At 39.0% G+C, this 13,596-nt stretch overlaps 1 protein-coding gene across 1 annotated transcript; it reads right to left on the reverse strand.

Moving 5' to 3' along the window:
- Positions 1-1,552: 1,552 nt before the first annotated feature.
- rbm7 (RNA binding motif protein 7) lies at positions 1,553-4,695 on the reverse strand. The gene is made up of 5 exons (XM_028419721.1): positions 4,603-4,695; positions 4,179-4,341; positions 3,688-3,763; positions 2,640-2,730; positions 1,553-2,493 (listed from the first exon to the last, which is right to left on the reverse strand). Exons 1-5 carry the CDS (start codon positions 4,693-4,695, stop codon positions 2,137-2,139), a joined length of 780 nt encoding a protein of 259 aa, XP_028275522.1. The 3' UTR covers positions 1,553-2,136.
- Positions 4,696-13,596: the final 8,901 nt, after the last annotated feature.

Raw genomic sequence — 13,596 nt, forward strand, 5'->3', positions numbered from 1 at the left:
ACTTTGATGAAAAGTTGAGTTTTAGAAGAGGATAAAATTATTGGAAAACGATCTCCTTCCAATATTTAATCAGCTTTAAATCAACTTGTAAAATGATAATAATAATAATAATAACTTTTATAACCTACAGATCATTTTTGTGATGAAACCTCTTGCGCAGAGTTTCGAGTAAATTTTAGTCGGTGTCCTGAAAAGAAAACATTTATAATCACAACTGAAAATAAACTTATCTCGAGGCAAAGTTGAAAGTGTGGAGGGGACGTGGGAGCTGTGCGTGTTTTTTACTCGTTTGATGGTTTGATGAAGGTGGAGGGAGCTGTTGTTGCAGAGTGTTGGAGTTGTTGCCCAATTCAGAAAAAGTCTTTTCTTCACAGTGTTGGCTGATAACACTGACACCATGCACACACATACAGACCGCGGCACCAGTGACCCCAACCTGAGCTGGTGCATCCAAAAATCACGGCATGCAGGCATTTTGCGGGGCTGCTGCAGGAGAGGGAGGGTCTCCGGGTGTTTGGAAGTGGATCACTCTAAGAGACAGTCTTCTATATAAGTCCACACAGCAGCGGCTACCGAGTGGCCTCTCTAATCCGCCCGCTCCAGGGCTGGAGACGCCAGGCAGATCAACCAATTAAAAGAGTTATGCCAACGCCAGAAGCGCCGCAATAAGGCCCTTCCTAGTACTCACACCGAACAGAGGATACTCTCTATTAGAGCGATCAGGATGCAATCAGACACTGCGGGCAGATTACAGGCAAGACACGGAGCTTAGTTCAGAGGGTGCAAATGCAGCTCCGCTTTTGGACACCGGGAGATTTATTGGGGGGGATATAGTTGTCGATAGAGCGCGCAGGGGCCGCTGTTAGTGGTATAAGCACTTTCGGAAGGGTAGATTATGACCTCAACACAGACATTAAGGGATTTGATCAGCGCTTTGTTATAAGCAAGCCCGTACAGTGGCACGGACCGGGGCACCGATGCTGATCGCAATATGAGATGTTCAGGATCAAAGTGCTGCTAATTCTGGGGACGGAACAATAATCAAATCCTCTCACGTCTGCAAAGTGTCCCAAACCTGTGCCATTCTACCAGTGCACAAAGACACGTCCAGAAGAACATGATACAGCGTTCTAATGAACGCGAAATAAATCTAATTGCATTCTGTCAAGTGAAAAGAATGGCTGTCAAATCCATGCGAAGACTTGAAAGCATCCTAAATAGAAAGGTCAGAAGCAGGAGCTGATCATGTGGCTCAGTTATATTTAACATCTTAATTGGTTCAATAAGAGGATGTGTGTGGCGCCACCTGTAGATTACTTCATAACCCGCAGCACAAGCATATTAGTTACACGTGGTCCATTTATAGGTGCAGATAAGGCCGTGTGTGTGTGTGTGTGCGCGCGCTACAGCATGTAGCATCAACATACAATAGCTTAGGCTGCTTCTGTTAACTCAGTCACATACACAGAGAGCTGCAAATAGCATTCATGATGTACAGCCAAGCCTCAGGCATGTGTGCTGCGGCCTGATGAAAGACAAAGCAACAATCAAATGAAAGGAGCTTTTTTTTAATAACATTTTTTAAAACTGTTCGTCTTACATAATTAAAAAAAAAAGTAAAATAAAATAAAGCATTTTTTGGAAAAAGAGCAAGGTCAGCACATCAATAAGAAAGGTTGGTGCAGTACAAGTGTTGCTGGTGAACTCTTTAACTGAATTTTTTTTGCAAAGTACCTGAATTAAAATTCTGAGAGCACCCTTTAAGTAAAATTTGCATAACAAAATTGGCCAAAATGCTTATTTTCTTTTTTTAAATACATCTTTTTTTTAACTTTCAAAATGACTCCAAGTGTTGTCCGTTTTTTTGTCCTTGCTCTCATGACAACTGCTCCAAATATTTACAACATCTGTGAGGAAAAACTCACATGAAAGAAGTGTACAAATTTAAAAATGATTAAAAAGTAAACAAAAATTGCTCTAAGGCATGAAATATTACATTTTTTTTGGTGCTATCATGTAAAAACAACCTGAGTTTACACAATAATTTCTGTCAACGTAAGCCATGATCTGATCCTTCAGAAAGCTGTCCGTACAGTTGTAAAGAAATAAAGTCTTTACAGAAATCTTTTGCTCGTCTCAGTAACGTCGCCATCTACTATCTTGGTAGCCGCGACTGCTGCCCCTGTCATCATAATGTCTGTTGCCACTCCTGTTGTCGTGGTGACGGTTGCCGCTCCTCTCGTTCTGGTGGTGGTAGTTATCCCGGCTGTGGCTGTGTTGCTGTTGACGTCCAGAACCGGGCTCATCTGAGTAGCGGTGGCTCCTGCCGCCACTGTTTATTTGTGAATGAGCGTGCCAGTAAGGGCTGTTATCGTGTTGCCTTGAGCTGCCTCCACCAGAGTTTCCACCTGTAGACTGAGGCTGCAGAGGTTTAGAGAAGCTGCCGTTCAACTGCTCAAGCTGCTGCATGTGGAGCTGCCACATGTTATTCATCTAGGTAAAAAGACAAACACAACATGTGTATCAGGGTTAAAGGAGGCCAAAAAAAAGCAAAGTCATGTTGTTAAACATCCTGCCCCTTAAATATAGAATACAAATACCATCATGATTGTGCAGTAAATTGATGTTGAAAATGTTACCATTGCATGCTTCTGCAGACTATCAGGGGATGAAAAAGACCTCTGCATTTGGGGTGGAGTGTAGGGTGGGGAACTGAACTGGACAGGGGTCCTGTGTGAGTAATGAAAGCAAAACAAAAATCATTATCGCATAACCGAGTATAATACAACACACATACAAATGTTCAACTCACATCACAGATCAGCAAAATAGCACATTGCTTGGCAGACAAAGAATGAATAAAACACCAGCAAACTACTGACCACAAGAAAACGTATAGAATGATAAAAAAAATATATCGGTGTCCATCTTGTTTGACAGGGAAAATGCTCATCTGACAGAATGTTACCTGCAACCAATTGGTTTTAATTGTCACTTGGACTTAATGTCTAATTTGACTTTAAAAACTCTTTTTTTTTTTAAGTAATCTTTACAAATGTATTTTAGAACATTTTTGGAAGATACAACCTAGAAATTCCTTACTTGTAATATAGTTATGTTTGTCTTTTATGTTACCCAAGACATTTTCTGATAAGTCAGAGAGTTGGCTGTATTACTATAAACTAAATAATTTGCCCATTTTTCTTCTTTTTGGTACAGCAGTATGAAATAATTTAGGCACCATAAAAATGAACAACTTATAGCCAAAACCAACATAAATTAAATTGGTTTGATATTGCTTAGTTTACATTTTTCAGCCAACACTTGGTTTTCCAGTAAATTCTCCAAATAGGCACCGCTACATGAAATCTGGCATGAAACATGGAAACTGCACACTTGCTCCTCTGTATGTATAAATGCAGTTTAGTCCATACTTATTTAATGGCACATCTTTTACCAGTGGTCTCAGTGCAGAGTGGAGAGTCAAAAGCATTAAAACCCCACATTTAATATTCCACGAGGCAGAAGCATCAGAACCTACTGATAACAGCTGATGTTTAGATGAAAGATAATGGACATTACTGATGAAAAATGTCATGATAAAGCAACATGCCTCTTGAGATCAGTGGTAAGGCTAGGATAAGGCTGAGAAGAGCCACACATGCTGACAGAGTTTCTGAGACTTACCTCTGGCCATGGGGACTTGGGGTGTTGACCGGTGAGGAATTCTGTGAGTTTCCTGGGCTGGTGATATGACTGCTACCTGTGAGTTGTGAGATGAGATGAAAGATGAGATGTTTGTAGATAACTGCTGTACATCCTGTGCAAGTACTACAGTCCTGTACTTCCATCGTGTGCCATATTGTTTCTAGATTATTAGTTTCACTGCAGGAAAAACTTGTATCATTTACACAAGGACACACCTAAAGCAGAACGTACAAAGCCAGACATGGCTCGAGCTTGACTGAGATCATTCTACTTAAATCACATAAATTAAGGTGTCACCAGCAACAGAACATTGTGTCTACAATGACATAACATTACAGTCTCCTTAAGCTGGCATTTACAAGTAGCACAGCTGGCTGAATTCTCCACATGCTGCAAACATTAATCTATCACTGTAAATCCAACGAATCTGCGCGCAAAGCTCTCAAAAGTGTAAGAGAAAGTCAGCTCACCCGATCTGAACTGCACATGGATAGGTCTGCCATGCAGCATTGTGCCGTTCAGCATTTTCATGGCGTAAGGCACGGACACTTCATGTTTATAAACGGCAAAGCCAAATGTTTTCTGCTTCCCATCTGCGTCTTTTGGGATTTTAGTTTTGATGAGAGGTCCTGCCTGCAAAAACAAACAACCAATGTAGCTACATCCAAAGCTGTACCTAGCCTAGCAACTAAAGCTAATGTTAGCAACTAGCTGCCGTGCATCGACCAAGAAACACAGATCGCTGCGTGTGTACAATATTAACATTACAGCGTATCTGTTCAGAAACAGTTTAAACCAGCATAGGTAACATTTACTTCCATACTAGAATACGTCTGCGTTCTTGCTAACGTTGCTAGCAGTAGCATCTCAGAGTAACGTTACTGACAAAATCACCTGTAAACACAGCTCGAACAGAAGTTCCTCCGTCACTCTTGTATCTATGTTTCTTATGAAAAGCGTCCGGTCTGCTTCCTCCTCTATTCCCATTTTATTTGACCAACTGACTGGAACTGTCCTAGCAATGTCAATGCTAATATATAGCGTTAAAGTCTTTCTGCGCTTATAAACGGAAGGCCTACTTCTTCGTTCTCTTTTGGTTTGATGGGCGGCCTGTAAACAAACGTTCAGACACATTACCACCACCTACCGGACAGGAGTGGGAGGCTTATATTCAGAGTTTTTTTTTTCTTTCTTTCTTTTTTTTTTATTTTTTTAATTGACAAAATGTACATTAGATTATGGCATTATGTCTTCATAATGGACATTTAAACAGAAACAGGTGCATATAACAGAAAAAAAAACTAAGAGAAAAAGAAATAAATACATAAAAATAAAGAGGATGCTAGGGCTTATTTAGCAAATTAAATCTGTCAATCAAATTAAAAAGTTTGATTGCATACTTTCCTTTCATTATTTTAAGGGCTTTAGTGAAGGAAACAAATTCGTTATGGAACACAAAAAACCTAGGTTTAACTGACATGTATTTGCATTTGTGAATGTGAAATTTCCCAAGGATGAGGATATTGTTAATCAAGAAATCATATTCCTTACTTTGTGAAATAAAACCATAAATAATATCATTACGATAGAAGGGTTCAAGTAGAACAGTGGTATGAAGCCAGTCATGAATATCAGTCCAAAAAGCTTCTGAGAACATACACTGAAAAAATAAGTGATCTGTAGTTTCAATATCGTCACAAAAAGAACATCTATTTGTGTCAAAACCAAACCTTTGACGTAAAAACTCATTCGAGGGATACACACCATTCAGTATTTTGAAATGCATTTCTTTAGCTTTAGGAGTGATGGGGAACTTTAAGTACTTTGTTCTTAAGGAGTGTATAATGTCCTTGGTGAACACATGGCCAATTGAATTTCTGAATGACAGAAGGGGATAAGAAATTTCGTTATACATACATCTAATTGTTTTGTTAGGAAATTTGGTGGAAGCAAAGTCACATCCACCCACTAGAAGATGTGGAAGACAGGGAGTGACGACTGAGGAATTTGAAAGGCTTCCTCTGATTAGGCCCAGAAAGGGAGAAGGAATAGCTCTGGTTATTGAATTAAAGGATTTTTGATTGATATTCAAATTATATTTCAAACAAAAGTTTTCATGGGACATTATACATCCTTCTTCATCAAGAAAATGAACCACAGACCAAACATTTTTATCCATCAGTTCCTTGTTGTAAAGGGATTTGTTTTTGACCACTATGTACCTGTTGTTCCAAATTGGTGTATTGTGTGGAGTGAAATTATGATTGTATAACATTTTCCAATATAAAAGAACTTGTTGATGAAAAAGGGAGAGTTTAACAGGTAACCTTTGAATGATGAAGTCACAACTTAATAATAATTCTGTACCTCCTAATTTCTTGAAAATTTCTCTAGGAATATGAAACCAAAAAGTGTCGCTATTTAAAAGGGATTTTAACCAATTCATTTTCAGGGTTCCATTTATGAAATCAAAGTCTATGGCTTGTAAACCTCCATATTTATATTCTTTGGTCATTTCCACTTTCTTAATATAATGAGTTTTTCTTTTCCAAATATAATCAAAATTAATCTGATTAATCTTTTTGATGGCTCTGTTAGGAATGGCTAGAGAATATGCAGGATAAATACACCTCGAAATGCTCTCCATCTTAGTCAAAAACACTCTACCTAATAAACTTATATCTCTCAGTAACCAGGAATTAAGTTTAGCTTGACAATTATCCAAAACCTCCTTTATATTTTTGTTTTCTCTTTCAGTGACATCTTTAGAGATATATACACCCAGATATTTGACTATCGTCTTTATGGGAATGTTGTAAATATTTGTTAAAGCACATTGATGGATTGGCATCAGTTCACATTTGTTTAAATTGAGTTTAAGCCCTGAGGCTTTAGAAAATATTTCAATGTTTCGTAATATTTTTGGAATCTCAGATAGTTGTTTCATAAAAATGGTTGTATCATCCGCTAACTGGCTAATGATTATAGGTTTGCCTAAAACATTTAGGGGAGCAATATTCGAATTCTTGATAAAAATAGAGAGCATCTCAGTGGCAATAATAAAAAGAAAAGGGGAGATTGGGCATCCCTGTTTAATCCCACGTTTGATAGAAAACCTTGGCGAGGTACCCCCTGGTAATGAGACTGAGCTATTTGCATTATCATAAAGAGATTCAATGATGTTTCGAAATTTGTCACCAAATCCAAAACGTTTAAGACATTGGAAAATGAAAGGGTGCTCGATTGAGTCGAAGGCCTTATAAAAGTCAAGGAAAAGAATAAATCCATCATCCTCAATTAAATGACTATAATCTAAAAGATCAAGAATTAACCGAATATTGTTGTGAATAGATCTGTTTTTCATAAAACCAGACTGGGAGTCACTAATAATTTTGTCTAAGTCAGATTTTAATCTATTAGCATAAACGTGAGTTATAATTTTATAGTCAGTGTTCAATAGTGTGATAGGTCTAAGATTATCCAATATTTTTGGGTCCTTGCCAGGTTTAGGGATCAAAGTAATAACTCCTTGCTTCATAGTGGGAGGGAACATTAAATTATCAGATGCTTCTTTTAGCATAAGACTAAATTGTTTTTTTAATAAGTCCCAGAAATGACGGTAGAAGTTGATTTATTCAAAGATAGGCTCTCAACTACTTTGTCAAGCTCATCAGCAGTAATATCAGAATCACATAACCTTGCAAAGTCACCTTCTATACATGGAATAGAATTTTCTATGTGTTTGAAAAATGCATCAGAGTCATTTATAGAAAACACGGAGGAGTACAGCTTACTATAAAAGGAAACGATTTCCCTAGCAATGTTGGAAGGGTCAGAGCATAGCTGGTTCCCGATCAGTAAGGTTTTAACCGAATTTCTCACCTGTCTTCTCTTTTCTAGACGGCAAAAATATGCTGTACCTTTTTCACCTTCCTCCATCCATTTGGCCCTCGATCTAACATAGGCCCCTTCTGCTTTTTCAAGATACATTTCATCAAGTTTAGCTTGCAAAGTTAGTAACTCCTGCTTATCACTATCAGATAGTGACGTCTTCAAACAGAAGGTGTTAATTTCTTTAATTAAATTCAACTCAGTCTGCTTGTTACTTTTGCTGTAAGCCTTACCAAACTGAATGGAAAATGCTCTTATTTTGAATTTAAGAAATTCCCATCTAGATACATGTGAGGTTAGGGAACATTCATTTTCAACCTCTGTGATTAGATTCTTTATACCATCACAATATGTTGAATTATTTAATAAACTTGAATTGAATTTCCAATAGCCTTTGTTTCTATAGTTGGATCCAGGTGGTGAAAAGCTAATTTTAACAACAGAATGATCTGTAAGAGGAGCAGCAGATAGTGAGCAGCCAGAGACCATCTGTAATATAGGAGCAGAAATTAACCAATAGTCAATTCTGGACTTTGTAACATCATTTGGTTTGAACCAGGAGTACTTTATATTCAGAGTTAACCAGCGCTTTCAAGAGAACCAGCTTTGTTAGCCGTATTGTTCTGCCCTCGCAGTTCAACTTCAGCTTGTATAGCTAGACAGATCGTTAACAGCGAACGTGAAGAAGAGAAACTCCAGAGCTTCTGTTTGAGGATTGATGTCTTATCTTTTGTTCTCTTTTCTTCCTTAGTTTTCCTTAATTCACATTTCTTTTTTGTAAGACTAAATAGAAAATAAACATTGCACACGGCGTAACGTCTGTTGTGTTCTTTAACCCAATAAAGTAAAAGTAAGTCAAGTAAAGTAAAATAAAAGTAAATAATATCCTTTGTATCAAACATCCATACAATAACTTCAGACGTTCTTGATGATCATAAATCAAAGAAACATCTACAGCGACGCCAACGGACTGTCACACACACATCATCCCTATGGCAACACACAAACAAATTCACTAGACTTTCCGCTAGCTTCCGTCACTCGGCAAAACTAAGGGTTACTACTGCGGACGTAACAAAACCATAACTTAAATTAAAAACGTACGTCATACAGAAAACTACAATGTCGACATGTAATTATTTTGTAATAAAGCGGACTCGTGAATGATTGTTGCTCATACAGGTCCATCCCTGAAATGGGTCCGACTAGAAACTATACAGCGCCGCAGGGCGGAACACCTATGAAGCTAAATAAAAGAGCCTACTTCTGTTGGCTATAAAATATTAAAATAAAATGATCTATTGTTTATCTGCTTAAGGATTTTTAATATTTTTCCTGCAGTAAAAGCCTACTGTGAAACCACTCCACTGTCCTTGATGGCTACAGTTGCACACAGACAGACAAACAATTCCCCTTTTCTTACCCTGTGGCTGACTCTAATTTGTTCAGTGGCTCAAGCACCTGTAACCAAGGTCTTGTTATGCTGATGATGGAATCGAATGTGCGGAGGTCTTTACTCCCATCCTAATCAGGTTGACCTTGGCGTCTGTCCTCCATACTAATTAGATCAATTTAAACTATAATGATTTTCTCCTTCATGCCTCAGAAACATACCCACTGATTCTGGGATGGTTAAGCTGACAAGCAACATCAGCTGCAAATCTTTTGTTTCTAATCTGAAACCTGTGTGATGTCTTCATTGCAGCGTGGAGTTCCTGTCATTTATGGTACTCATGTGGCAATAAACACTGCAGTTTCACACCAAAATCTTGGCTGTCATGTCTTGGTGGATCTGCGCTGTTGTGCATATAGCTGTTAACACTTGATGTATTAGATATAAAGGCCCACTACCACAAAATCCTTATGATTTAAACAGCTGCAAGGTTGCATTGAAAGCAGTAAAAACCACACCTGTGTACACTATTTGATGACTAAAGCCCTTGAATCTATTTTGGGTTCGTACAGTGCCATTACCCCATACATCTCCCTGATGCTATACCTCCCCCCACAGTTTACAGCTATTGGAAGGAATTCAGGAAAGCACTATGAAAGGACAAAGTATGCAGTGTGGAAATGAGGAAAAGGGGCTAGTGAAGGGGAACACAAAACAGACATACCCATTAAATCTGTAAAAAACCTCATTACTGCCTAAAGAAAACTGAATAAATATGCCACGGATTTAAGCCTCAGCAATAAATAATTAAGTGTTTGTTTTTGTATCTGAAATGACTGATACAACTGAAAAGAATAAAGAAAAGGAGCATTAGAGTGATTAATGTGAATACTGTATTGGAGCCAGTGAAGAGTCTGAAAAGCAGCAGTAGATGGCAGCATTGATCCTTTGATATAGTGCTTATACCAGTGTGCATTCTAGAGGGGGCTTTGTTTCTCTGGGCATGTGAGGCGGTTGCTATGCTCTGTGGCAGAAAAAAAATGAGTGTGGAGAAAGCAACTTGATTCTATTGTCAAAGGAATATCCTCCTTTATGTTTCTCATTTAGCCTGCAGCCCCCTTTCAGGATTCTGCCAACATTAAAGAGTTCTAAACGGCTTGTTAGTGAGATGATGTTGTTGTCGCAGGACTGTTTTTACTAGAATGGAGTTATTATTTTAGTTTTCATTACAATCCCTGACAGACTGTGCTGGGGATCAATGGAATACATTTACCTGAGTAAGCGTTATCCACTTTGAGTAATGTAACACATTACAGATTACTCTTAATGTAATTTAATCTGTAACATGATACATGTTAAGGTAGCCTTATAATATGTACCAGCATAATACACAATCAAACTTTTGTTGTTTGCGGCTACATGTGACAGTGTATAGCAGACTAAAACAGCCCAGTAAAGTATAGGCCTCGCATATTTTTAGCTTTTAATACTCATTATGTTACACAGCAGTGCATTCAGCTGTTCAAGTTTAATGTACTGTAGAAACTCCCTGAATTGCCCGACTTTGTCTTTATGATCCAAGACAGTGACAAGTCGAGCACTGTTATCTCTTTCAATCTGTGTGGAAACAAGTGCTGCTCAAGCAGAAAGCCGCTGTGCTAAATTACTGCAGTTCTATTGAAACTAAATACAGTATGTAGGCACTTTAAAGCTTAAATCCATCACATGACACTCACACCAACATTAACATGACTGCATCAGCTTCTGTTTATATGTGTAGAGTCTTCAAAGCCCCTATGTGAGACTTGGCTTGCATTGTCTTAATTAATAGAGAAAGAAAAAAACATGACAAATATGGAGCAATGCTCAAGGGCAAGATAGTATCCAGCAAGCATTTGCCGAGGGGAGGTAAGTAGCAGAGCAGGACCCCAGAAATAGGCCACCACCAGCCATCCCAGCTCTGGTCAGATATGGGTTAAATCTTATGTCCACTTAGACGCACAAGGCTACTGTAATAATGCCACACACAGACACAGTGTCAACACGTCTCCAATTACGACCTCTGGCCCGGAGGGTTTGGTGTGACCATGAAGTGATTGACTGGTGGCTAGACACATCCTTCTCCTTTAACACAATTGTTTCCTTTAGGCTCCAGCGTATACACATCACAGCCTCCTGCTGGCCTTCCCTCCTGTTCATTAATATTCATAATTCATGTGGAATAAAGTGATTCGGGATCATTAAACGCACATGAATATTTGTCGGATGAAAGTTTAATTAAGCCATCCCTCTTTGGTAGGAGTGATGTCACCGAGCAGCTTCCCATTCACTGCATACAGCACACTGGCTTTTAATGGCCTCTATCTTTGAAAGTGCTGCTCAGTGCTTATCCAGCAACTACCTTCACCTATATGCAATCTTATTTTACACCTCCTGAGCTAATACTGATTAGAATCAATTGATAGGGATGGTCTTTGAGTGGTTCCTATAGCCGTAGTGGCAGTATGTGGATCAATCATAGTTAATGCAATAGAGCGGGAGAACTGCTTTTGTGGTGGAGGTCATTTATTATTCAGGACTGCAGACCATACATATAGGCTCTCTTTTAAATGAGTAAGTGCATACTGTATACCATACTGCACACAGTGTGTATCTCCAACAATAGTGCTGCTGCGCTATATATGCTGAGTCTAAATACAATAGAATGTTACGTCAGTATAATATATTGCAGCAAGGGGAAAAGCTACATTCAGCCACACAAGTTAAGCATTAGTCATCCTTTGCCTGGCAGAATAATAATCATCTTCAGCCAATCAATTTCCGCAGGTTTGTTTTGAATATTGTGTGTAGGACTTCTGGGAAATGTCCTGTTCTCACTTTGAAAGACACAACTGATGAAGTGACTCTCTCTCCCACACACACACACACACACACGTGCAGACAAGTGCTCATCACTGGCAGCATGCCATCCCATTTCAACACCGTCCTGAAACAAATAGATTCAAAAATCTTCTGAAGGGTGTCCAATCCTCTTTGTTTCTTCACAGCTTTCTCCCCCTTTCTGAAACATGCTTGTTATCTCAATATCAGTGCTGCATGTTGCTGCGACCCTGACGTGCTGTGACTTCATTTTCATTTTTTTTTGATTTCCCTCTCTCCAACACGCACATACACACACACACAAGCACACGCATTAAGGGAGAGATCCATCCTGTTGCTCCAGTGCTGCAGTGCTGAGTAGCAGTATTAGAAAGAGAGAGAGAGAGAGAGTCTGGCATCGACCCCACACCACAAAAACGAACTGCAGAAGGGCGTCCAAAAGCTTACCTCAAAGAGCACACAGCTCCTCATAGAGAGGGTGTCCAATTGCTAATATTAACTTACAGTATATTATTAAGATCATAAAAAGGAGCATAAATGTTGCAATAGGAAAGAAGGGACATTTCTATAGCATCCACTAATCACTCTACCTCACTCCTCCCATTACCCCTATCCCTCTAACTGTTCCATGAAGTGAGGTGTCAGCACATTTCAAATAGCTAGGCTCACCCTGATGCCTGCCTGTTGAGAAGCAAACCAAAGGTGCCATATGGAGGATGTAATATAGCTGGGGAATAGAGGAGAAATGGCCGTCCAAGAGGAGTAATTAAGAAATAGATCACTATGATATAAAGCTCATCACATCACAAATCTCCAACCTCCATCTTTAGCTTTAGAAAGCCTCCAGCACCTCCAGAGAAGATAATGAGCTCTGTCAAAAAGAGACTGCTTCTATTTTCCCATCTTCCAAAAGTAAGCTTTTGCCTTTTCTCCACTTCATTATAATCAACAGTGGAGTGTCCCATATTTCCTCGCTGCTGAGCAGAACATGCCCTCAGAGACAGTCAATATTACAGCTTATAACCTATAACTCTGAGCTCAACCCCCGAAGAAGAAAGTTTTCCCTTTGAAGATCATCACTATGGTAATCATCTGATCAGAGGATGTTATGCCAACTCCTTGTGATGCAAATATTTGCTTTACATGCAAAACCTCCAGATTAGAACCCTTCCCTTATTCTCATTTGATTTCAAGCTAGCAGTCTGACTGCCGTCAGTGATGTAATTGCAATGACAAAATTGCAGTCATTGGATAACGACGCCTGCAGTCAGTTAGACCACCATAATGTCCATATAAAAGATTTGCGTTTATCATTTAGCTGACATGGAAATCCCCCCATTTGGAAATGATAACACAGCTGTTCTCAAACAGGAGTTCTGCTCCACTCCAACACCACTCGAAATTTCATAATTCCACTTAAGTGGTGCTGTCACCATTCTTGTGTGTTTACTGGTTTCAAAAATAAAACAGCCTCCCATATAAACCATGCATGACTGGCACACAGTTAAGAGGTTGTTAAACTACCTAAGGCATGGGCTAAAATTGCCAACCCCCATGAAGTCAATGATGCAAATGAAATAAAATTTCATTTAGCCCTGTCATTCCTTGGAGAAGCTGCCCGAGTCTTTATGGAAAGCAAAAGAAGGTTTTTTTCCAGCGCAGTGCTCAGGGTGTGAATTAATTGCTTGTAGTAACTTTGTGGATCAAATGCCATTCTTACATTC

This window comes from Parambassis ranga, chromosome 13 (genome assembly GCF_900634625.1).
Source record: "Parambassis ranga chromosome 13, fParRan2.1, whole genome shotgun sequence".
Classification (NCBI taxonomy): domain Eukaryota; kingdom Metazoa; phylum Chordata; class Actinopteri; family Ambassidae; genus Parambassis; species Parambassis ranga.